The sequence below is a fragment of the Leptopilina heterotoma genome, unplaced genomic scaffold, assembly GCF_015476425.1.
Source record: "Leptopilina heterotoma isolate Lh14 unplaced genomic scaffold, ASM1547642v1 Lhet_87, whole genome shotgun sequence".
In the NCBI taxonomy this organism is placed as follows: domain Eukaryota; kingdom Metazoa; phylum Arthropoda; class Insecta; order Hymenoptera; family Figitidae; genus Leptopilina; species Leptopilina heterotoma.
The window spans coordinates 224,102-246,730 of record NW_025111190.1 but is presented as its reverse complement, the minus strand read 5'-3'; the positions used below and the strand labels follow the sequence as shown (position 1 = coordinate 246,730).

At 22.1% G+C, this 22,629-nt stretch overlaps 2 protein-coding genes across 10 annotated transcripts in view; one reads left to right on the top strand and one right to left on the bottom strand.

Moving 5' to 3' along the window:
• Positions 1–7,491, top strand: part of LOC122511543 (CREB-regulated transcription coactivator 1-like) — a 55,714-nt gene extending 48,223 nt beyond the window's left edge. For 7 of the 9 annotated variants that reach the window (XM_043626855.1, XM_043626854.1, XM_043626862.1 and 4 more), the window contains 7 exons: positions 291–413; positions 514–663; positions 794–799; positions 1,535–1,597; positions 4,237–4,317; positions 4,513–4,678; positions 7,204–7,491. In XM_043626855.1, coding sequence (XP_043482790.1) covers positions 291–413; positions 514–663; positions 794–799; positions 1,535–1,597; positions 4,237–4,317; positions 4,513–4,678; positions 7,204–7,451 — 837 coding nt within the window. In that variant the 3' untranslated portion in view covers positions 7,452–7,491. The remainder of the gene's footprint in view (positions 1–290; positions 414–513; positions 664–793; positions 800–1,534; positions 1,598–4,236; positions 4,318–4,512; positions 4,679–7,203) is intronic. The other 2 variants (XM_043626859.1, XM_043626860.1) reach the window with 2 other exon arrangements.
• A 13,127-nt stretch (positions 7,492–20,618) lies between these two features.
• LOC122511538 (putative uncharacterized protein DDB_G0280071) lies at positions 20,619–21,914 on the bottom strand. Its single transcript, XM_043626851.1, has 2 exons — positions 21,761–21,914; positions 20,619–21,521 (listed from the first exon to the last, which is right to left on the bottom strand). Exons 1-2 carry the CDS (start codon positions 21,865–21,867, stop codon positions 20,732–20,734), a joined length of 897 nt encoding a protein of 298 aa, XP_043482786.1. The 5' UTR covers positions 21,868–21,914; the 3' UTR covers positions 20,619–20,731.
• Between the last annotated feature and the right edge of the window lie 715 nt (positions 21,915–22,629).

Sequence of the window (22,629 nt, the reverse complement as noted above, 5' to 3'; positions counted from 1 at the left end):
TTCTATTTCTTAATCACAGTTGTTTAACAATTTTCTAATTTTGTTTAGAAGTAAAGAACAAAAATCTGCATAATTTCAATTTGACAAAACATAATATTTAACAAAATTTTAGTCTTTTAATGAAAAGAAGTGAAAAAAATTCTGATGATTTCTATTTGTCATTACAATTTTGAATTAATTATAAAATAAAAATAATTATAACATAATAAAATAATATACAATCTATACAATAAAAATATTGTGCGTAAAATTTTCACTAGTATATTAATAAATTATAATTTACGTTTCAGAAATCGTCGCAGTCGCCACAACAACCTCAGCAGGCCTCACCGCTCAATTCTTTGGGATCCTACAGGACACCCCAACCAGTTAATAGGCCATCACCTCAATCGTCGCCTAGTCTTACGCTTCAAGTAAGATTTTCGTTCAACAATTTACAATGATTAATACGTGTCTTTAAATAAATCCTCTTTTATTTATTTTTTTCGCTAAATTTATTTTTTTTCGTTTTAGGGGAGTCCTTTGAGTTATAGCAATAATCCTTCAACGCCATCGAGTCCAATGGGAGGACATATGCCACATCCAAACTTAACTTCGGATAGTCTAGATCAAAACAGCTACTATATTAATCAAGTTCACTCCGACTTTGAACAGTTCAGTATGGTTAGTATTCGAGAAAATTTATTTCTTTGCCATCAAGACAAAAAGAAAATATCTTGACCCTGAATTTTCACTGAAATGAATGAATCAATTTTTAATCGAATTTTTTTCTTTTATTTTCATGCAAATAAAGGGAATGGTAAGTGTTTCTATTTTTCGAAATCATAATTTTTATTAAATTCAGTAAGGTAACAGTAAGTTCTTTTAATAAATAAATCTATTCTAATAATAATTCTTTAAAAAGAATTCTTCTATAAAAAAAATTTCTTATTAAATAATTTTTCTAATTATTAAAATTAGTGTCTAATTATTAAAAATTTTAGAAAACAACTTGGTTTTCTTTTAATCTTTAATTTAAAGAAGTTAAATATACATTCCCAGTGGAATTTTGTCATAATTTTTCTCTCAAACGTTTTTATGAGTAGAGTTCAGAATTTCTCACATTTTAAGTGGCGCAGTCAAATTGAAACGACGTTGTTGACTTCTCGCTCCCTTTTTTTTCTTCCTGTGGTGAACTTTTAAGAATGCAAAAGAAGAGGGTAAAATGCAGACTTAAAAAATTCGGGCTCTACTTGTACGAAGCGAATTGTGAAAAATGAGAAATAAAAAAAAAGTATAAAGAAAGAAAAAAGAAATTTTTGAAAGCTTCCTCTTCTCACATGAAAATAATGAGGAACCACTCTGCAATTAGCGTTTGTTGAAGAGAGAAAAAAAAAGAAAGAGAAAGAAAATCTAAAGCCACGAGTTGTCAAAATATTTCTCTATTTTTTTTTTTAAATAAATTTTTGAAAATATTTGTTGCTAATTTCGAACGTGAATTTAAAAAAAATGTTTTTAAAAATATTGCTCTTTATTTGTTGCCTGCCTCCGTTAGGATTGGGTGCAAATGATGCAACAGCTCGCGGATTCCGGTTATGCCTTGACCACACAGCTAGAGGTGATGAGATCTTCCCCTTCGTAAAACGTCTTTGGCAATCTCTCGCCACTTCCATTACAGCCAATCGGATTTCTTTCCTCTGCTTTTTTTTAATTTAACTCAAATGAACGACGATCTCAGTTTCTACTTTTCTGCAGGATTTCAGAAAAATGCACAATTAATTTTTTTTTTTTTGAAAAAGAAACTTTTTTTAAATACAAAAATTAATTTCATCCAATCAAGAAATTAATGGATTTAAAGATGAGTGTTTTCTTCTAATATTTGTAATTTAAAATTTTGAAATGACAAATTAAATCAAAATTTGAGATTTTAAAATCTATGTTAATAATCATTGTATTCCGGTATTCTGTTCGCAGTTTGAAGTTACACGGAGAGAGAATATATATTAAATTTTGTAAAAATATTTTCAAATTGGGGAAAAAGTGCGACAAAGCGAAATTTTGATATCAAAAAATACTAAACTTTAAAAAAACTTATATGAAATTTAGTAAAGTTATATTAGAATTTAATTAATATTCTTGATATTTGATATAATTATACTAAATTTCACATAAGTTTTTTTAAAGTTTAGTATTTTTTGATATCAAAATTTCGCTTTGTCGCACTTTTTCCCCAATTTGAAAATATTTTTACAAAATTTAATATATATTCTCTCTCCGTGTAGTTGTTGATTGCTTTTTTGTTTCTTAAGTTTTTTAAAAAATTTTCTTTTTAAATAATTATTTTTAATTTTAAAATTAATGTTTTGAAAACCATTGAATACTTGAATCAAAAAAAAATTTTTAATTCTTAAAAAACCTAATTAAATTCTTTTGAAGAATTTCTTTGAATTTTTTTTTAAATAATGGAGTTTCTTTAATAATTTTAATTGAAAATTTTGAAAGCAATTGAATTTTATAAAGAAGAATTTTATTATTTATAAAAATAATTTAATTCTTGCGAAGAATTTTACTATTTATAAAAATAATTGAATTGTTCCGAAGAATTTATTAAAATTTTAGTTAGGTATGTTTTTAGGACCTTAATTTTTGTCAAATACTGTTTTTTGATTGTGGCCTTGGGTCAAAAATAATTACGAAAGGTGTTTAATTTCTTATAGAATTATTTTTTTATTCCATTGACGAATGCATTTTCGCTGTGAACGAATGCATTTTCAAAAAACAGTATTAAAATTTTAGGAAATAGATGAATTTTATGTAAATATTTGAAAATAATTAAATTCTTTCGTGTAATTTTATTTAAATTGGATTAAAAATAATTTAATTTCTGCAAAGAATTTTACTTTTTATAAAAATAGTTGAAATGATTGAAGAATTTATTAAAATTTTAGTAAAAATTGAATTGTTTTGAAGAATTTTATAGAAATATTTAAAAATAATTAAATTCTTTTGAGAAATTCAATTAAAGTTGTTTCGAAAATAATTAAATTGTTTCAATTTTTTTGACGAATATATTTAAAAATTGCATTGAAAGTAATTTAATTTTCATATAGAATTTTTTGAAAATAATTAAATTCTTTCGTATAATTTTATTTAAATTGGATTAAAAATAATTTAATACCTGCAAAGAATTTTTTTAGTTTTTATAAAAATAGTTGAATTATTTCGAAGAATTTATTTAAATTTTAGGAAGGAATTGAATTTTATGGAAATATTTGAAAATATTTTAATTCTGCTGAGGAATTCAATTAAAATTGTTTTGAAAATAATTGAATTCCTGCAAAGAATTTTACTATTTATAAAAATAATTGAATTCTTGCGAAGAATTTTACTATTTATAAAAATAATTGAATTTTTGCAAAAAATTTTACAATTTATAAAAATAATTGAATTTTTGGTAAGAATTATATTAAAAGTTTTGAAATTATAAGCAATAATAATTAATTTTGTACTTAATCAGTGAATTTTAAAAATTTTGATTATTTATGAAATTATTTTAAAATTTATATTTGAAAATGTAGTGGAAAATAATTTACAACAGGGGGAGAAAAATTTCCTGATTTTGTAAATTTTGTTCCAAAACAAAACTTTATTAACTAGCAGTTATCATATTAATTAAATTGTGTAATTAATTGCAATTACCTATATGTAAACTTTTGTCAATTAATCAACGTTTACCTTAAGTTGAATAGAAAAACAATATTTAAAATTAATATTTATTTAATCGACTGTGATCGACGTTTATTTGAGTGATTCTAATTTTATTTCTTAGGTGCTTTCTTGTAGTCGTGTTTAATTGATTGATTCTTTCAAGAGGTTCTTCATTTCTCTCATCTGTTTGATATTCTGCCGTACAAACTTAGCTTCTAATTTCAAAAAACCAAAAAAAAAGTATTTTTAAATTTAAATATTAATTTTTAATTTCTTTCTCAGATAGAAAAACACTTTTTGAAAAAGAGAATAAACACTAAGCGGAGAATAAAAACTAAATAAAATTAAAATATTGGAAAGAAAGCTTAAAAGTATTGCAGAAAATCATTGATTGATGAGAAATTCTGATTTATTTTCAGTTATTAAAAAGCGACCAATGGCCAAAAGTTTAATTCTTTCATTTGCGGAACATTTTTCAGATTTTTCATCACACAAAATTGAAAAAAAACAAAAAAAAATTAATTTTATTTCTTTTTTACGTTCTCACAGCTTGATTCCTCGCCGTCTGTGACATCAACGACAATGGGAACATACATTGGATCTCCAAACCACACTTCCAGTTATTCACAGGTTTGAATATTTTTTGAATATCTACTTTTTTAAAATTACCTTTTTTACGTTTTTTAAGGATTTTAATTCTATTTATTACTTTTTTCCAAAGTGGTGATAATTTTTCCCTTCGATTTTAGAAGATGATGCTATAGTCTTTTTTCTTCTTCTCTCTTTTTAGTCTAGAGTGATACTAATTATTTTCTGTTCTTTTAGAATGATACTGCCGATGTTTATCAAAACGTCAGTAGTGATCTCGGTAGTGGAGATGCTGCCTTTTTTAGTGCAACTTCACTTCAAATTGGTTATCGACCTAGAACGCCAACGACAACACAACAATTGACGCCCCAAACGCCAAACACCCCAACAATCACGCTCACAGGTAATTTAGAATAATTAATTGAAAAAATGAAGTTTAATATTCGAACATTAAATTAATAGCTTTTTTGTTTCCAATTTTTTTTTATAATTTTTAATTTTGAATATTTAAAATTTATAATTTTTTATTTATATGTATGTGAGAAAAAATCATTCTTTTATTATTATGATTTTATTTTTATGCCTTGAAGATAAAATAATAGTCAGTTTTTTTGAAAAAAGGTCCGTAAAGTCCGTAATTTTATTGTAAAATCACGAAAAGTTCGTAAATTCTTCAAAATTCAATTATATTCAAAAATTTTAATAAAATTCTTGTCAAAGTTCCCATTATATTCAAAAATTTTCTTCAACTCAATTGATTTTCAATATCTAATATATTAAAAAAAAAATTTAATAAAATTCTACGCAAACATTTAATTATTTTCATAAAATAATAAAAATTTCACAAGAATTCAATATTATTTATGAATTTCTTCACATTAATTCAATTATTTTCATAAATAATAAAACTCATCGCAGGATTTCAATCATTTTTAATACAATTTTAAATTCTATTTAAAACATTTTTTTTGGAAAATTCTTCATAAGAATTCAATTATTTAAAGAAAATGTTATAAAGTTCTTCGTAAGAATTGAATGAGTTTTGATAATTTTAATAAAATTCTTTGTAAGAACTCAATTATTTAAAAAAATGTTAATAAAATTCTTCGTATCAATTCAAATTATTTTAAAAAATTTTGATAAAATTCTTGGAAAAATTTCCATTATGTTCAAAAATTTTTCTCAATTCAATGATTTTCAATATCTACTATTTTTAAAAAAAATGTTATATAAAATTCATAAAATAACAAAAATTTCACAAGAATTCAATACCTATTATTTATAAATTTCTCCACATTAATTCAATTATTTTCATAAATAATAAAATTTTTGCAGGGATTCAATTATTTTTGCAAAAAATAAAATTCTTTTTAGAAATTCAATTATTTTTATAAATAATAAAATTTTCACCGGAATTTAATTATTTTAAAATACAATATTTTCATAAAATTTTCCGAAAAAAATCAATTATTTGAAATAATTATAATAAAATTGTTCACTGAAATTCAATTATTTAAAAAAATAATAGTAAAGCTCTTCGTAAGAATTGAATGAGTTTTGATGATTTTAATCAAATTCGTTGTAAGATTTCAATTATTTAAAAAAGTTTTAATAAAATTCTTCGTATTAATTCAATTACATTAAAAAATTGTGATAACATTCTTGGCAAAAATGTCCATTATTTTCCAAAAATTTTCCTCACATCAGTGATTTTTACTATCTATTTTAATAAAAATTTTCAAAACAGTTCAATTATTTAAAAAAAATTTACTAAAATTCTACGCAAAAATTTAATTATTTTCATAAATAATAGAATTTTTACAGGAATTCAATTATTTTCGTAAATAATAAAATTTGTTGAAATTATTTAAAGTTTTTATTTTCTAATATATACAGAATGTTCAGCTACCTTGAAAACCTTAAAAACCTTGAAAAGTACTTAAATTTTTTTTGCTTCTTGAAAACCTTGAAAACGTCTTGAATTTTATGACAAAATCTTGAAAAATTAAAATTCTTAAAAATGGGATTTATTTTCTTGATGTTTTAAGTTGAATTCTCTTCAATATTTCAATTATTTTTATAAATATAAAAATTCTTCGCCGAAATTCAATTATATTCAGGAATTTTAATAAAATTCATAGCAAAATACAATTATTTTCAAAATTAATAAAACTCTTCGCAGAAATACAATTATTTTCAAACAATCTAAAAAAAATTCTCGTCAACATTTCAATTATCTTTGTAAATAAATAACAATTTAATCTTCGACAAAGTTCAATTATTTTGAGGAATTTTAATAAAATTCATTGCAAAATTCAATTATTTTCGTAAATAATAGTATTCATCACAAGAATTAAAATATTTTCAAATATTTAAAAAAAAATTATGGCAAAATTTCAATTATTTTCAAAAAATTTTCTTACTTTAATGGTTTTAAATATTCTACTATTTTAATAAAATTTCCCGAAAGAATTTAATTACTAAACAAAAGTTTTTAAAAAATTCTACACCATTTTTCAATTATTTAAAAAAACAAATTTTCCATTAATTCAGTTATTTAAAATAGAATTTGCATAATTTTTTTCGCAAAAATCAATCATTTTAAAATTTGCCATTAAATTCTTCGCAGTAATTCAATTATTACCCTAAAAATGGACCTTGAAAACAATTATTTTGGACCTTGAAAACCTTGAAGAGTCCTTGAATTTTTTTTTAAAGAATCGCTGGACACCCTGATACATTTAATTGATGTATTTCCGAATAATCGAAATTTCGTAAAATTGAATTAAAAAACAAGTAGATTTGAAAATTCTCAAAGATCTATATAAGAAATTTTGTAATTTGTATAATAATAAATAATTGAACATTACGTTCCGCGCGCATTTGCTAGTGATAATAATAATAATTGTAAATATTAAAAATTTCCAGATTGTTCGTTGGGTACAGGGGATTTGAGTAATTCCGATTTCACAAAGGACTTAGTGCCATCGATAGTGGAATCATTTAGTCCTGATATATTTAGTACGGATGATTCCCTCAGACAGGATCCACTCAACGCTCTCCGACATGATCTCGATCCACTGGATATTGAAGATCTACAAAGGCTCGCCGATAATTCCGATATGGTTATATCGGATCCATGCGCGGAAGCTCATTTCAGGTTAGAGCATCGTTAATGAGACCAGAGTTTTATATACTCCCGAGTTAATGCGCGATTTATTTTAATCGCAAATCGCATGACTAAAATACTTTAGAATAATATAAATTAAAATCCTTGGTGTTTTGATTTAATCGAGACACTAAGACAATAGGGAACTTTTATCTTCTCCAAAAATACTTCTTTCCAATGATTTTTATTTTTAAATTATTAAAAGATTTTTTTCTTTTAAATAATTGCACAAACTATTTTATTCTAATTTTAATATTTTAATATTTAATAGAATATTAATTTTAATATTTAGACTCATTTTTATATTTAAAAAGATTTTGAAAAAATTGATTTTTAACTATTTTAGGGAAATGTTTTAGTAATAAAAAAAAATTGTGGAATATATTCTTTTTAATGTTCATTTTTATCTGATAAAAAAAACGTGTTTTCTTAAAGTACATTGGAAATGGTATGGATTGAAGAGAAAAAGAAATCCCTCGTGATAAACAAATTGATTGACGATTGAGTACTACAAATCTTTATTACATTTTTTTCATTTTATACTACTTTATAATATTGTAACGTGTATATGATCTCTAAAAAGCACAAAAACAAAAAATGTTTACTGATTTATACATGCTTTTATTGTAAACGCCGGTCATATAGTTATTTGATCTACCATTTTTAGGGTATTTAAAATTAAGATATATTTCATCTTATAAAAAGACGTGAGTCAATCTTTGTGCTCCTTTTATTTAGAAAAAGAGGAGTACACTATCGCATAAAGACATAATCTGAGGAATGAGGGAAATGCCTTTTGAAGGTTGAATTATTGTAGGAAAAAGAGAGCGAAGAGTATAAAAGCAAATTTATTATTAAAAGCGTTATAAACGCTGAGAAAAAAATGTTAGAAATCCTTCTTTTAGTTTGTACAATTTTTCTATCAATAATGTGGCGAAGAATTGTCTCACAATCTTAAAAAAAAAATTTCGGGACCTAAGAAAAAAGAGAAATTGCGTGCTTCGACAGATTTGATAAAAAATGGAAAAAACTTTTTTCATTTTTGAAAAGAAAATTAAAATTTTCTTAATAAAAATTGAAAATACCGTATTTTTGAAAAAAAAAATTAAGAAGACAATTTTAAGAAATATTTAATCAAATTTAATACCAAAAAATCGATACAAAAGAATTTGAGAATTGAACAATTTGAATATTTCGCAAAAATTGACCAAAATCACAAAAAAATAAAATCATTTCGTATAGAAAATCATTCACTTCTTTCGATAATACACGCATTTCTCGAAAATTGTTTAAAAAAAACTTTAATAGTAGAATTAGTAGAATTAATTCAGGAATCCAAGAAAAAAAATAAACGTTTCGAGGGAAACAAATCACAAAAGTCAATAGAGTTCCTGAGATTTTAGTGCGTTTCTAGTGTAATAGCAATTTGTTATAAAAAAAAATTAAAATATAAATATATATAAATATATATTCAAAAGAAAAAAAACACCGATTTCTTCGTCTCTCATCATTGATAATTTGATAATATAATTAAATATTGTCGAAAAAAAATAGAAACTAATAAAAGAACAAAGCATCTAGTTGCGCGCGTATACCCTCCACGATTGTCAATTGTTTTTTGAAAGTAATACGCTCTACTTTATATAATGACTACCAAATAATAAACATAATAATTGATCGTGGAATTTTTTTTAGGATAATCGATAAAAATCTGTATGTGAAAAAGAAAAAAATAAAATAAAACCAACGTTTACATCTGTACGCACTATAATCGTAGCGCTATCTCTTAATCGCTAAAAAAAATTTCTAATCGTAAATAGAGAAGTACTTTAAAAAAAAATCCACAAAAAAATCTCCTTTTATGAAAAAATATATAGTGAAAAAGTTTGAAACATTTTTCATGCGTCGAGTGCACCTGCGACTCTCTCAAGTTTTTAGACTCATCATCGGTCTATATTTTAAATATTCAAATCTGAAAATATTTCTGTCTGGTTGTGTTTCAATTTTTTTTTTTAGCAAAATGCATTTTAATTGAGGGAATGAATGTAAAAAAATATTTCAGAGCTAATCGGTCAATTCTTTACGAAAATGACAATAAGTCTAAATTATTATTATTTTATTTTTCAAGAATTTTAACGAAATTTTAGCAAGAATTCAATTATTTTTATAAATAATAAAATTCTTTGCTGGAATTCAATTATTTTCAATATAATTTGAATTGAACTTTTATTTTCATTTTGAATATAAAATTTCTGAAAAGAATTCAATTATTCTCATAAATAATAAAATTCTTCTCAGGAATTCAGTTATTTTCCAATTTTTAATAAAATTTCTGTAAATTCTTCACATGAATTCAATTATTTTCAAAATTTTACTAAAATTTTTGTGAATAATTGAATTATTTTTATAAATAATAAAATTCTTCGCTGGAATTCAATTATTTTTAATACAATTTAAAATTGATCTTTTATTTTCAATTTGAATATAAAATTTCTAAAAAGAATTCAATTATTCTCATAAGTAATAAAATTCTTCTTATAAATTGAATTATTTTCATAAATATAATAATTATTGGCAGGAATTTAATTTGAATAAAGTTCTTCAGGAAAATTCAATTATTTTTACAAGTAATAAAGTTTTTTACACAACTTTAATTATTTATGAAAAATTTTAATAATTCGTTGCAAGAATTCAATTATTTTTGTAAATAATAAAATTCTTCGCAGTATTTCAATTATTTTTAATAATTTTATTTTAAACGATTCAATAAATTCAAATATGAATAATTTAATTTACAAATTTTAAAATAAAATATGTAGTTCAAAAAAAAAAATTAATATGAATTCAAAAAATTAATTAGAATTTTTCCAAATTGACTGCTTTTGTGTTGGAAATATTTTTTAAACCTCTTTTTTTATAATTCGCTATTTGATTGTAAATTGTTGTTTCTTCGACGTTTTTGTTCATTATATTGAAGATTCGAGCGATTTTCAAATTTATCTTCATAGGAATCTCTCGAGAATCAAGACTTGTAAGAATGAAATTCTAAATCATCGACCAGTGCGAATCTAGCTTCATTTGTTTTTTTTTTCTTAATTTGTAATAAGGGGAAAAATTACTAAGAGTAATTTAGAAAAAAGAACAACTGTTTTTACACTAAGAAATACTTTTTTGTAAAAAAAATATCATTTAGAACAGAATAAACTATTAAATAATAGTTTAGTAGAATGTAGAAGTGATGGAGACGAAATGATATTTTTTGTTGCGCATAATATATTGTTTATTGAACTGTTAAGTGTTTATGAATTTCATGATCCTTGATAATATGTGGATACTGAGAAAAGAAAATTCAAATAAGTACCAAAATGGAAATGGCTGGTGTGCCATAAAAATAATTAGAATATAGAGAACGATTTTTAAATAACCGAATTGTCATCTGATTGAACTTTAGTCCGATTTCTTCTGTAAAATCTTTTTGCAATATTTTTTACAATATGTTTTACAAAATTAATTTTTTTTTCTAGAAATTTCTATTCTCTTTTCTAGTTCTACATTTCGATTTTCTAAGTTTTTAAATTTTATTAAGAACATTTTTTCTTTTTAATAAAAATTATTATATAAGTATATAATAAATTTGATATTAATATTCAGAAAATTATTTTTCAAAAATAAAAATTAAATGACAATTCGGTCAAATACAACTTCAGTCAAATATTTACCAAAATTGATCCTAGTAATTATATTTAAATAAAAAGGTTTAGTTTTTTTTTTCTTGACAAATTCTGGCAAATGTATTTGAAGAATTTTTCTACGCCTCGAAATTCTCTTTTTCGAATTATTATTATTATTATTTGGGCAACGAAAAAAGAGATTTATTTTTAATGTATATTTTTTTTCAAATGAGCCGATGCATTTCTCGATTTTTTTTCTACAAAAAAAAAAGGAAACAAAAAGCATTTAAAAAGGTGCCAAAGCGCATAGCTGTCTATTGTAGATTAATTAAGACGTGCTATCGATTCGTATAGTCGTGCAATAATTAAATAATTATATTTAAAAAAATATATATGTATCGGTTGATACAATTCGTATGGCGCTTCGATATAATATTGATTAAAAGTTGGAATGTCAATTTAAATATATAAAAGCAACTGACTGAGTCGCAGTGCCCACAGATTTAAGAGAGAAAGATAATGAATGAATTTTATGACCTATTATATATATTCATAAAAATATATATTTAAAAGACAATTTGATTGTAAAGAAAACGACAGGTTTTTTTTACCGTAGTACTTAAATAATATTATTAATAATACGACTTTTATGAAATGTTGACTCGATTAAAAGGGAATGTTTTGCAGGAACTCACAGGTTCTGGTGACTGAAATAGCGATGCTTTTTCTTTTAAATCCATTAAAAAAATTTTTTTTTCTAGAAATTTTGTTTTTAGCAAAAAAAAATCTATTTTTCTGGACATAAGAAATTTGAAGATTTTTCAAAAAAGAAATTTAGATTTCTAATATTATTTTCTCTCTTTTTTTTGTCCTTTCAAATAATATATATACATAAATTTTGTTTTATGGTTTATTTTTAGTCTTTTCGAAAACTTAAAATTTTATCTGTAAAAAATTGTTTTTTAACTTGATATAGTTTTTAGTTAATTGTTAATTTGTGTAATAATGTTTTTTTTTAATTTTTAAATAAGTGTGTTGATTTTTTTTTTATAGGGGATTGTTAAAAATTTTATTTTTCAAACTTGCCTTGCTTTTTTCTTTGCATAATAAAAAATGTGCAATAAAATTTGAAATTTACATTAATAGGATTGATAAAATTTTAGATTTGAATAAAATTATTTTAAATTTATTGTTCTTCTTAGTTTTGAATTGAAAAATCTTTTTTTTGATGACACCGAAGCTGCAAGTTGCTGAACGTATGAGATTACAATTGTTAACTTCTTAGAATTTGTTGTGTAAACTCTCAAATTAATTAAATATTTGCCTGAATAATAATTAAAAAAAAAAGAAAAAAAAGTGTGAGTGAATTCAAATTGTACAAGTGAGACTGGTTTGTGAATATTGAAATAAAATTATCAATTTTCTCAGCTTTCACATATCCGAGTTTTGTGACAAAACTATTGTTCGTTTTTTGAAAAATTTATTTCAATTTTTTAGTAATTTTTAAGAATATTATGTTAAAATCTAATTTCAATCTTTAATCTCTATTTCATGTAATTTTTATTTCTTAAGAGTACTTTTAATTTATAATAATAATTTTCTTCTTAATATCATCTTTAAAAATCTATTTTTTTCTAAAAATAAGTGTATTGTTTCTTCTCTATAATTAACAAGTCACAAGACTCAATCATTTGTTCATTAAAAAAAAAAGAAAATCTGTAGTGCCAGTGAATGAAAAATTCCGCCAAATTTCCAATTTGTAATTAAATTAAATAATTAATTCGTCATAAAAAAAGAAAGAAAATGGGAAATGGTACTTAATATTGACTAATAATGTAATTAATTGATAAAAATAACGAAACATTTGTATAAATTGGCACCAGGACTGAAAACATAATTTCTTATTATTATATTATAATATAATAATCAGTTTTGTATACCTGTTTGAAAAAAGAAAAAAAAATTATAAAAAAAGAAAATAGACGTTAAACGATTGTTGAACGACTGAAAATTAAAAAAAAAATTCGCTTCTGCGAAAAAAAAATGTCAGTCGTTAAACAATTGTTAATCGAATAGAAACATAATTTTGTGCGAATGAATCATAATATTATTATATAATTAAGTTAATTAATAACGTACGTCTCGAAAATCGATCCTGTTTCATTTCGGAAAAAAAAATAATAAGAGGGCAATGAGAAAAGTTTTAAAAAAATTGTAATATTTGTAAATAGCCAATGTTATTTGTGGTAAATTACTATATATACATATTATTAAAAAAAAAATTAATTACTCTGTATTTGCCAATATGTTGTTGTACCATATTATTGTGAACACCATTTCTCAGACATCGATTTTTTAAATAAAAAACAAAAAATTAAAGAATTTTGTAATTCGATTCGAAGCTGATTCGAAATCACGAGCTTTAGAAATAATCTTGTACACTGATTTTAAAAAAAACGGGGTTAAAATTGAGTTAAAATTAATTAAAATTAAAAGTGATATTCAAATTTAAAATTAATCAGTCGTACCAACTTCCGGTTTATGAAATGTAAATTTTCTTCTTTTCGACAATAAAAATTCGGAACGTGGATGATAAACTTTTTTCGATTAACAAAAACCATAATATAATAAGTAGTTTCAGTAGAATTTAACTCCGTATTTTTTTTGACAGTTGTATTTTATTAAAATTAGAATTTGTGTAGATAATTTGAATTTTCTAATTCGCGCGCCTAAAAGTACTACTAGGGTCATATTTTTAAGTTACAAGGAAATCCCATAAAAATGTGATCCGCAACGAATAATTGCGCCGCGTCAGTCACACTGTGCAGCTTAGAAGTCTCAAATTCTCTGTCTTCATTATAATATTTGAACTATAAAAATCATTATTATCTCATTATAATCAAAGAAAAGTGGTTTATTTTACATTGAGAAAAAATAAAAAAGAAAAAGAAAAAATACTGTAAAGAGAAAATTGGCAAATTGGAAAAGGTGAGCAGGACATTTCTTCTCATATTTAATACGTTTAATACCTACAATTGTTACAATTTCTACATTCATTAACTGATTTCTTATTATTGTCAAACAAATTACTGTCTAATTTTGTCCAATTCTTTCGCAATGTGATTAGATATTAGTGAAAATAATCGAGAAAATATTTCTGAAGAAAATTACCTAACCTAAAAAATTTCCCTCTTGGCGCAAGACGAAAATATTTCGAGACGCCCTAAATAAGATAGATTTATAAATAAAAAAAATCCCTTTGATAAATTTTGTTCAATTCGTCAAAAAAAAAAGTATAGAGAGATAATATCGTAGATAAAATCATTTTAAGCAGAAAATTATAGTATTTCATAGAAAATCTACTAAAAAATAAAAAAATCCGTCATTTTCCGTGATATTTACTAAAGAATCATCAATACAAAATAAATTAGATAAAAAAAATATATCTCATTTGCGTTACATATGTGAGAGTTTATGTATTTCGTGTTTATACAGAAAAAAAGGAAATCAATTTCTCATTTTGGCCTTTTTGGAATTCTCCTTCTTAGATATTTAGAGTTTATCAATGTAAATAATTGTTAATATTTATATACGATTATTAAATATATATTAACTTGTTTATGTATTTTATAAAAGAAGAATATGTACGAAGACGATGAGACGGAGAGAGATACTTTTAGAATAATGTATAAACGCACAATGCATAATTGTCTTCTTCAAGTTTTATCATATCTTTATTAAACTTGGACGTCTCCAGTAAATATTTTGTGTGAGTATTATACCTTATACACCTTTCCAAATTTCGTATTTCTAAAGTGTTTTTTTTTAGTTTTTAGGTTAGAAATCATATTTATTAAAAATTTTAATATTTTTTTATTTTAGTTTTTAGGTTATAAATAATAATTCTACTAATATACTAGCAAAAACTGACGCGCGCGAGCGCGCGTGCATTTTTTTTTCAACGTTTTATTTTAAATAATTAAAACTTTATTTTTTCAGCGAATTTGAACCATTATGATGTCACAATTTTTTAGCAAATGCTGTGAACAAATTGTGACGTCATTATGGTTCAAATGCCATTAAAGAAATTATTTCATCTTCTATTAATTAATATATTTTTGCATTTTCTTTTTTTATATAAATAAATTAAAATTTTTATTTATTAATTGAAAATATCTGTTCGCAGTTTATATTTTTTTTTTGTTTAATATTTTAATAATTTTATGTTTTAATATATATATAAATATATTTTTTCTATTAAAATAGCAATTCTTTAAAATGATTATTATTATTTTTAAGGGTATTTTAATTATTATTATGACGTTATAATGTTTTAAATAAATTTAAAAAATGGAAATGCTGGAAAGAATGAAAAATACATTTTTTTTAGAAATATAAAATTATTCAATTAACATCTTCTATCTTTATATCTTCTCTCTATATTAATATCTTCTTCTTCTATCTTCTTTGATTTAGTTGTAATTTACTTTTTTGTTTCCTATCTTCTTTAATAATTTTATGTTTCAATATTTTTAATTTTAGAGGCATTTCACGTCAGAAATATCACGATTTGCAAAGGGTATGCCGATTTTCGCAAAACTTCGTGGGATTATAGTTCTATATAAGAGACTTCTTTCCCCCAAATTTTTTCAAAAAAATTCAAAATTGTTGAAGATACGCCATTTTGAATTTTAATATTAATTTTATAAAATTTTGAATATCTCGGAATATTGTTTATGGATTTTTATGAAATTTACACATTTTTCAGGTAAAAGTATGTACTTTAAAATGCAAATAAAGTTAATAAAAAAAAATTAATTTTTAAATAAAAAAATTAAAAAAAATTTTTTTAAACAATTTTTTGTTTATTTACTCCTCTCTGAGAAAAATGTTATTAACATATTTGGATTCCTTATGAATTCACCTTTAATTTCATAAAAAAAAATTGATGGAGACTCAACTGGTTCCGGAGATATTGAATTTTTTGTAAAAAAAAGCGTCGCCGCGCCATAGCACCATACTGCACAAGTCGCGTAGTACGTTACCGCAGTCGTGCATTGCTGCTGTAACTATGACTATTTTTTACAAAAAATTCAATATCTCTGGAACCAGTTGAGTCTCCATCAATTTTTTTTTATGAAATTAAAGGTGAATTCATAAGGAATCCAAATATGTTAATAACATTTTTCTCAGAGAGGAGTAAATAAACAAAAAATTGTTTAAAAAAATTTTTTTTAATTTTTTTATTTAAAAATTAATTTTTTTTTATTAACTTTATTTGCATTTTAAAGTACATACTTTTACCTGAAAAATGTGTAAATTTCATAAAAATCCATAAACAATATTCCGAGATATTCAAAATTTTATAAAATTAATATTAAAATTCAAAATGGCGTATCTTCAACAATTTTGAATTTTTTTTGAAAAAATTTGGGGGAAAGAAGTCTCTTATATAGAACTATAATCCCACAAACTTTTGCGAAAATCGGCATACCCTTTGCAAATCGTGATATTTCTGACGTGAAATGCCTCTTTAATTAAAATTAATATATTGAATTTCATTTAAATTCTTGCAAAAAATTTGAGAATCATTGAATTTCTTCAAAAAATGTCATTATTTATGAAAATAATTCAATTTTCGCTAAAAATCATTAAATCAATTTTGGAAACCCTAATTAAATTTTTCTGAAGAATTATTTTTTATTTTTTGTTTAATAATTGTGTTTCTTTAATAATTTTAATTGGATATTTTTAAAGTAATTTAAATTTATGAACAATTTTTTTCAAGTTTTTAAAACTAATTTTTAAATTTGTAAATTTAGTTGAAACATCTATTGTTTACATTTATCCCTTGTTTACAATTACCCCAAATGGCCCTAATTGTAAATTGATTGTTTTGTTGATTTTTGAATTTTATTTCGGAATAATTCAATTTTTTATTATGTATTTTTCATGATTTGAAGACTTTATATAGTCTTTAAAAGACTTGATAGTATTTAAATAGTTGAAATGAAAGGCGGTGCCTAAAGTATTTTTTTTAAGTTCATTATTTTTTTTTCTTTTTAGAAAATCTATTTTCTATAATATTGTGTTAAAAAAAACGTTAACATTTTATATTTTATTTGAACAGAAGATAACGATAAGTTTAATTCTTGCAAAAGAAAGCACTTATAAGTTAATTCTACACACAAACACACACAGAAATACGTTTATTTTTTACGTAAGTGCCAATAAATTAATTTCAATTTTTTATTTAAAATGAAATAATTTAATTTTGAATTAATTGTATTTTTGATATTTGAATAATTAATTATTATTTTGAACAATTACATTTTTCAATGATTTCAAAATAATTAAATTTTTATTAAAAACAGAATAATTTATTTTTGAATTAATTAAAATTGTTTGATTTATTTTTGAATAATTAATAATTGACTTTTGAATTATTTAAAATTCAAATATTGTAAAAAATTAATAAAATATTTAAAAAAACAATTTATTTTTAACATAATAAAAAAAGTAATTTATTAAAATACTAAATTCAAATAGATTTTGAATTGCAATTATTTTTAAAAATAAATAAATTTTTTGTGTAAAATCATTTTTTTAAAATTAATTAAAATTTGAAACAATTGAATTTTTTTTTTCATTTTTGAAAAATTAATTATTTCGAACAATTTTTTAAACATAAAAGAACCAGGAGCTATTATCACTCATAATAGCAATCAAAAAAAGCACACACTAAAGGGATCGCTCTTCCCAAAAAATTTAGACTCTAGATCCTGCACTGTATAAGTTAATAATTGAAGATTAATTAAATTTTTGAAAAATTAAATATTAAAAAATTAATTATTTTGAATAATTAATATTATTGAATAGTAATTTACGAAAACGACCAATGTAATAAAATTTAGAACGATATTTTTTATTGATTCAGGAAAATTGAATTTTTTAATTAAAATTAATAATCGTTGAAAATTGAAAATAATACAACTTTTATTGACAATTCGATATTTCAGTTTTTTTAGATTTTAAAAATGCATAAAATTTTCAATAATAATAATAAATCAAAATACAATAAATATTATCAATTATAATTATAAATAAAAAAAAAATAATAATAATAATAAGATATACGAATAAAATTTGTTTTTAAGTTATTTTGAGATTTTTATTTAACAAAATAAAATGAAATAATATAAATGATTTAATTAAGAAGAAAATTTTAATTAATAATTAGAATTTACCAATCTACAGTTTTTTTTCCACTGAAAACGGTAACCTCTCGCCTGATACCAGATATTTTTCCACGATTTTTCAAACACAATAATTCTTGTCACAATTTAACGTTTTTTAAAAACACCCGCACTACCGCATAACATAACATCGGAAATGTCAAAACATCACGAAAAATATAAACAAACAAAAAAATCATGATAATAATTCGCAAATGATAACTAACAACTAACTTCATACTGCGAACGGACAGAATGAAAAACCACAGACTTTAATAAAGTTAATTAATGATAAAATATTAAATAAAGATAAGGAAAGTTATTGAATTAAAATTCAATTATTTTCAATAAAATTTTAATAAAATTTCATGAAAGAATTCAATTATTTTCTAAAATTTTAATAAAACCTTGGAAACAATTGAATTATTTTTTTAAATACTAAAGTCTTTGGAAAAATTCAATTTTTATTATTAATTTAAAATAACATTTTTTAAAAGCTTCCAATTTTTTTCTATAATTTTAATAAATTTTTCGCAATAATTCAATTTTTTTTATAAGCAGTAAAATTCATCGCAAGAATTAAATTATTTTTTATAAATAATAAACTTCTTCTCGCAGGAATTCAATTACTTTCAATACAATTTTGAAAAACTTCAAAAATCAAATATTTAATTAGAAAATTAGAATTAGAATTAGAAATAATTTTAATTAATTCTGTCAAAATTCAATTATTTTCAAAAGGTTTTAAATTAAAATCTTTGAAAATTTGAACTTTTCATACTTTTAATTAAAAATGTTGCAGAATTAATTTATTTTCAAAAAGTTTAATGGAATTTTTTTTTTAATTAATTCAAGTTTTAAATTTCTAATATATTTAAATAACTGAAGAATGTCAGAATACTCGAAATTTCGTAAAATTAAATTGTACAAAAAAAGGATTTGATAATTCTCAAAAAACTTTTTAAAAAATTGACTTAAAGAAGAATTTTAGTTGAAAATTCTAGAAATGAATAATCGAAATAATAAAAATAATTTATGAAGAAGTTACAGTTAAAAAGTAGCAAGATTTAATTCTTATATGTTATTAAATTTAAAATTTTTAAAAATCTTAATTTCTATGAAAAAATAATAATGATACAATTTTTATTTAAAAATAAAGTTCTTTAGAGTCTGGGAAAAGGACAAAGTTTTGTCTGGAAATCAGAGAATTGTTTAATTTAGTAAAATATAAATGTATTATTAAATTTCGTTTTTTAACCTGGAAAACCTGAAAAGTCAGGAAATTTGAAAAGAGCAAAAGCGTGACAACCTTGTTATTTTAATAAGTTGGAAAAAATTTAATTATTGTCAAAACCTTTAGTAGTATCAATTCTTAGAATGAATTTAATTTTTTTCTATATTTTAATAAAATTCCTTGAATGAATTTAATTTTTTTCTATATTTTAATAATTTAATAATTTTAATTATTTTAGAAAACTGTAATAAAATTCTGAGAAGAATTCAAATATATTCTAAAAATTTTAATAAAATTCAATAATTTTAATTCTTTAATTTCAATTATTAAGAAACAGAATTATTTTAAAAATTTGAAAAAAATTGCTCATAAAATTCAATTATTACTTTTAAAATTTTCAATTAAAATGTTTAGAAAACTTCCATTGTTTTAAAAAAATTCAAAGAAATTCTTCAAAAGAATTTAATTAGGATTTTCAAAAATTGTAATAAAATCCGTCGCAAAAATTCAATTATTTTCATAAATAATAAAATTCTTTGAAAAGAATTCAATGATTAATTGATTAATTTTAAAATTGAAAATATTTGAAAAGAAAAATATTATTATAAAAGTTGGGAAATAAAAAAGCAAACAACAACTAACTTCAAACTGCGAACAGATTACCGGAATACAATGATTATTAATCTAGATTTTGCGTCACTATCAAAAAAATGTAAGTTTCTAAGTAAAAACTGTTTTTTATTTTTACAAATCAGTAATTTAGAAAAGAAAGTTTGAATAAATATTTAGCATTCATTTGTAAATTCAAAACTTGTGGTTCATGATTACGAAAAAAAAATGTAAAAAAAAAGGATTATTTATTTATTTATTATTATTATTTGAACGGGTCGATTAATAAAAATTGTAAATTTAATTTAAAAGAAATAATTATAAACTTTTTGATTTGATATATTCAGATGGTGATTTACATTTTTTTTTCTTAAATATTCTTAGTTTTACACTTGTAATTAAAATTATAATATAGTTAAATATATTTCTATAGAAACCTGAATTGATAATTTTGACTAATTATATTTTCTAGATACTAATTAATACTAAATTATATTTTTTTCCTTAATCATTATTTTTTTTCTCTCTGGCGATTTAATTATTTATTTCGCCTTAACTTTTTATGTGCTAAGCATCTTTTTCTCTTACGTTTTTTTGCCGAATTTCTTGAATTTCTGTCAAGTTTCCTGAAAGATCGCCTCTTGATTAATTTGGCATTTGAAAAATCTTGACACTCATACAATTGTCTCTGTAATTCGTCGAACATGTAATTATTTTCCATAATATCATCAATTTTATTTCTTTCATCAACTTGTCGTTTTATTTCCTCTTTTATTCCGTCAATTCTCTCGCTTATCTGTCGAGCCACTCTGCTCTCAAAATCATTTTCAGATTCATTTTCTTTTACAAAAAATTCCACTTTTTTCATTTCTTTCATTCCGTTTGTTTTATTTTTCCTAATTTCATTTGAAAATTGTGTTTCATTTTTTAAAATTGCTCCTGTATTTTGTAAAGTTTGTCTATTTTTGTGGTTTTTGGAATTTTTTTCTTTATTTGTTAAATATTGTATTGTTTTACGTTTCTTAAAAATTCCTTTGGAGTTTTTTTCGTTTCGTTTAAAACGATTTTGATTTTCACTTTCTGTTTCTTCTTGCTTTAATTCTTCTTCATTATCTTCTTCTTCTTCTTTTTCTTGTATTTCAATATCATCGTTTTCAAATATCGTTCTGTAGTTCGTTTCCCTTTTTCTTAGGGATTTCTTATTTGAATTATTTTGATTATGAAATTCACGTTTACATCGGCGTAGTTTTTTATTTATATTCTCCGCTAATACGTTCAGATGCGATTGTTTATCATTTTCTTTATTATTGAAAAGACTTTTCAATTTGCTAAAAACCAAACAATATTTTTGTATTAAATAAAAGAAACATTTTTTTCAATTAAGAAAGTTCAAAATCGATTTACAAATATTTTTATTTTGCTTTTTACTTTTTAATTTCTTTTTTCCTTTTGTTTTAAATTTTAGTCTTTAATAAAAACTAAAAAAGAACTAAAAATAAAATAAGTAATCATAAATAAAAATAAAAAACTTCAGAAATGTTTATTTTGTAAAATATCGGATAATTACCTGAGAGTAGAATTTGTATTTTTAGGAAAACTACTTGACGGATAAGTTTGAATCAGAAAGATAAATATTTGAATTAATATATAACGATATAAATATATTTTTCTCATTTTTTTTAAACGATAACATTGCAATATTCTTTGCAATTTCTTTTTTACACTTTTTACAGAAAAATTCCATCCACAATTTTATTTTTTTAATGTAAACTGAAACATAATTTGTGAATTTTTAGGTTGACAATTTGATTGAAAACAAACCAAAAAAGGAATCTGAACTTGTTTACAAAACAAGATGTCTTCAAAGCGGAAATTTCAAAATTGACGAAGCAAAGCTGTTTACAGGTATCGATGATGAAAATTGTCTTAAAGACGTAATTTTTTTTTATTTTTTTTCTTATTATGAAATTATGAAAAAATATAAAAAAGATAAATAATTGCTAAAAACAATTGTAAAAGGGATTTTTAATTGAAAAGTTTATGAAATTCTTCAAAATATTGTACTTTATTTTCTAAATGATTTTGTATTTACAGTTAACAATTATATTTTACACGCCGGTGTATAATTAGTTTAAATTTAAATGATGTTAGAATATTACAGAATGATTGAATAGTTAGTAACCTTTGATTTTCTATTTTTAACACTAATAACCATAAAAAATAATTTTATTCAAATAATTAACACTTTTAGGCGAATATAAAAAGTTTTGAACACCCTGTTTATTTCTTATAGTTACAATTTTTTCTACTAACTAACTTTTTTTATAATTACTGTAATTATTGTTTTAATTAAATTATAATTTTTAATTGTAAATTTAAATTTCTCAAAAATTAATTATCTAATTACAATTAAATTGTATTGTGTTGCATTTAAAT

What these genes read in the sequence shown, in the direction of transcription:
- LOC122511538 (XM_043626851.1), bottom strand. Translation starts at nt 21,867, where the DNA reads ATGAGAAAAATATATTTATATCGTTATATATTAATTCAAATATTTATC. An exon ending in AATACAAATTCTACTCTCAG is followed by an intron (nt 21,522 to 21,760) that starts GTAATTATCCGA and finishes TTTGGTTTTTAG; the next exon opens with CAAATTGAAAAGTCTTTTCA.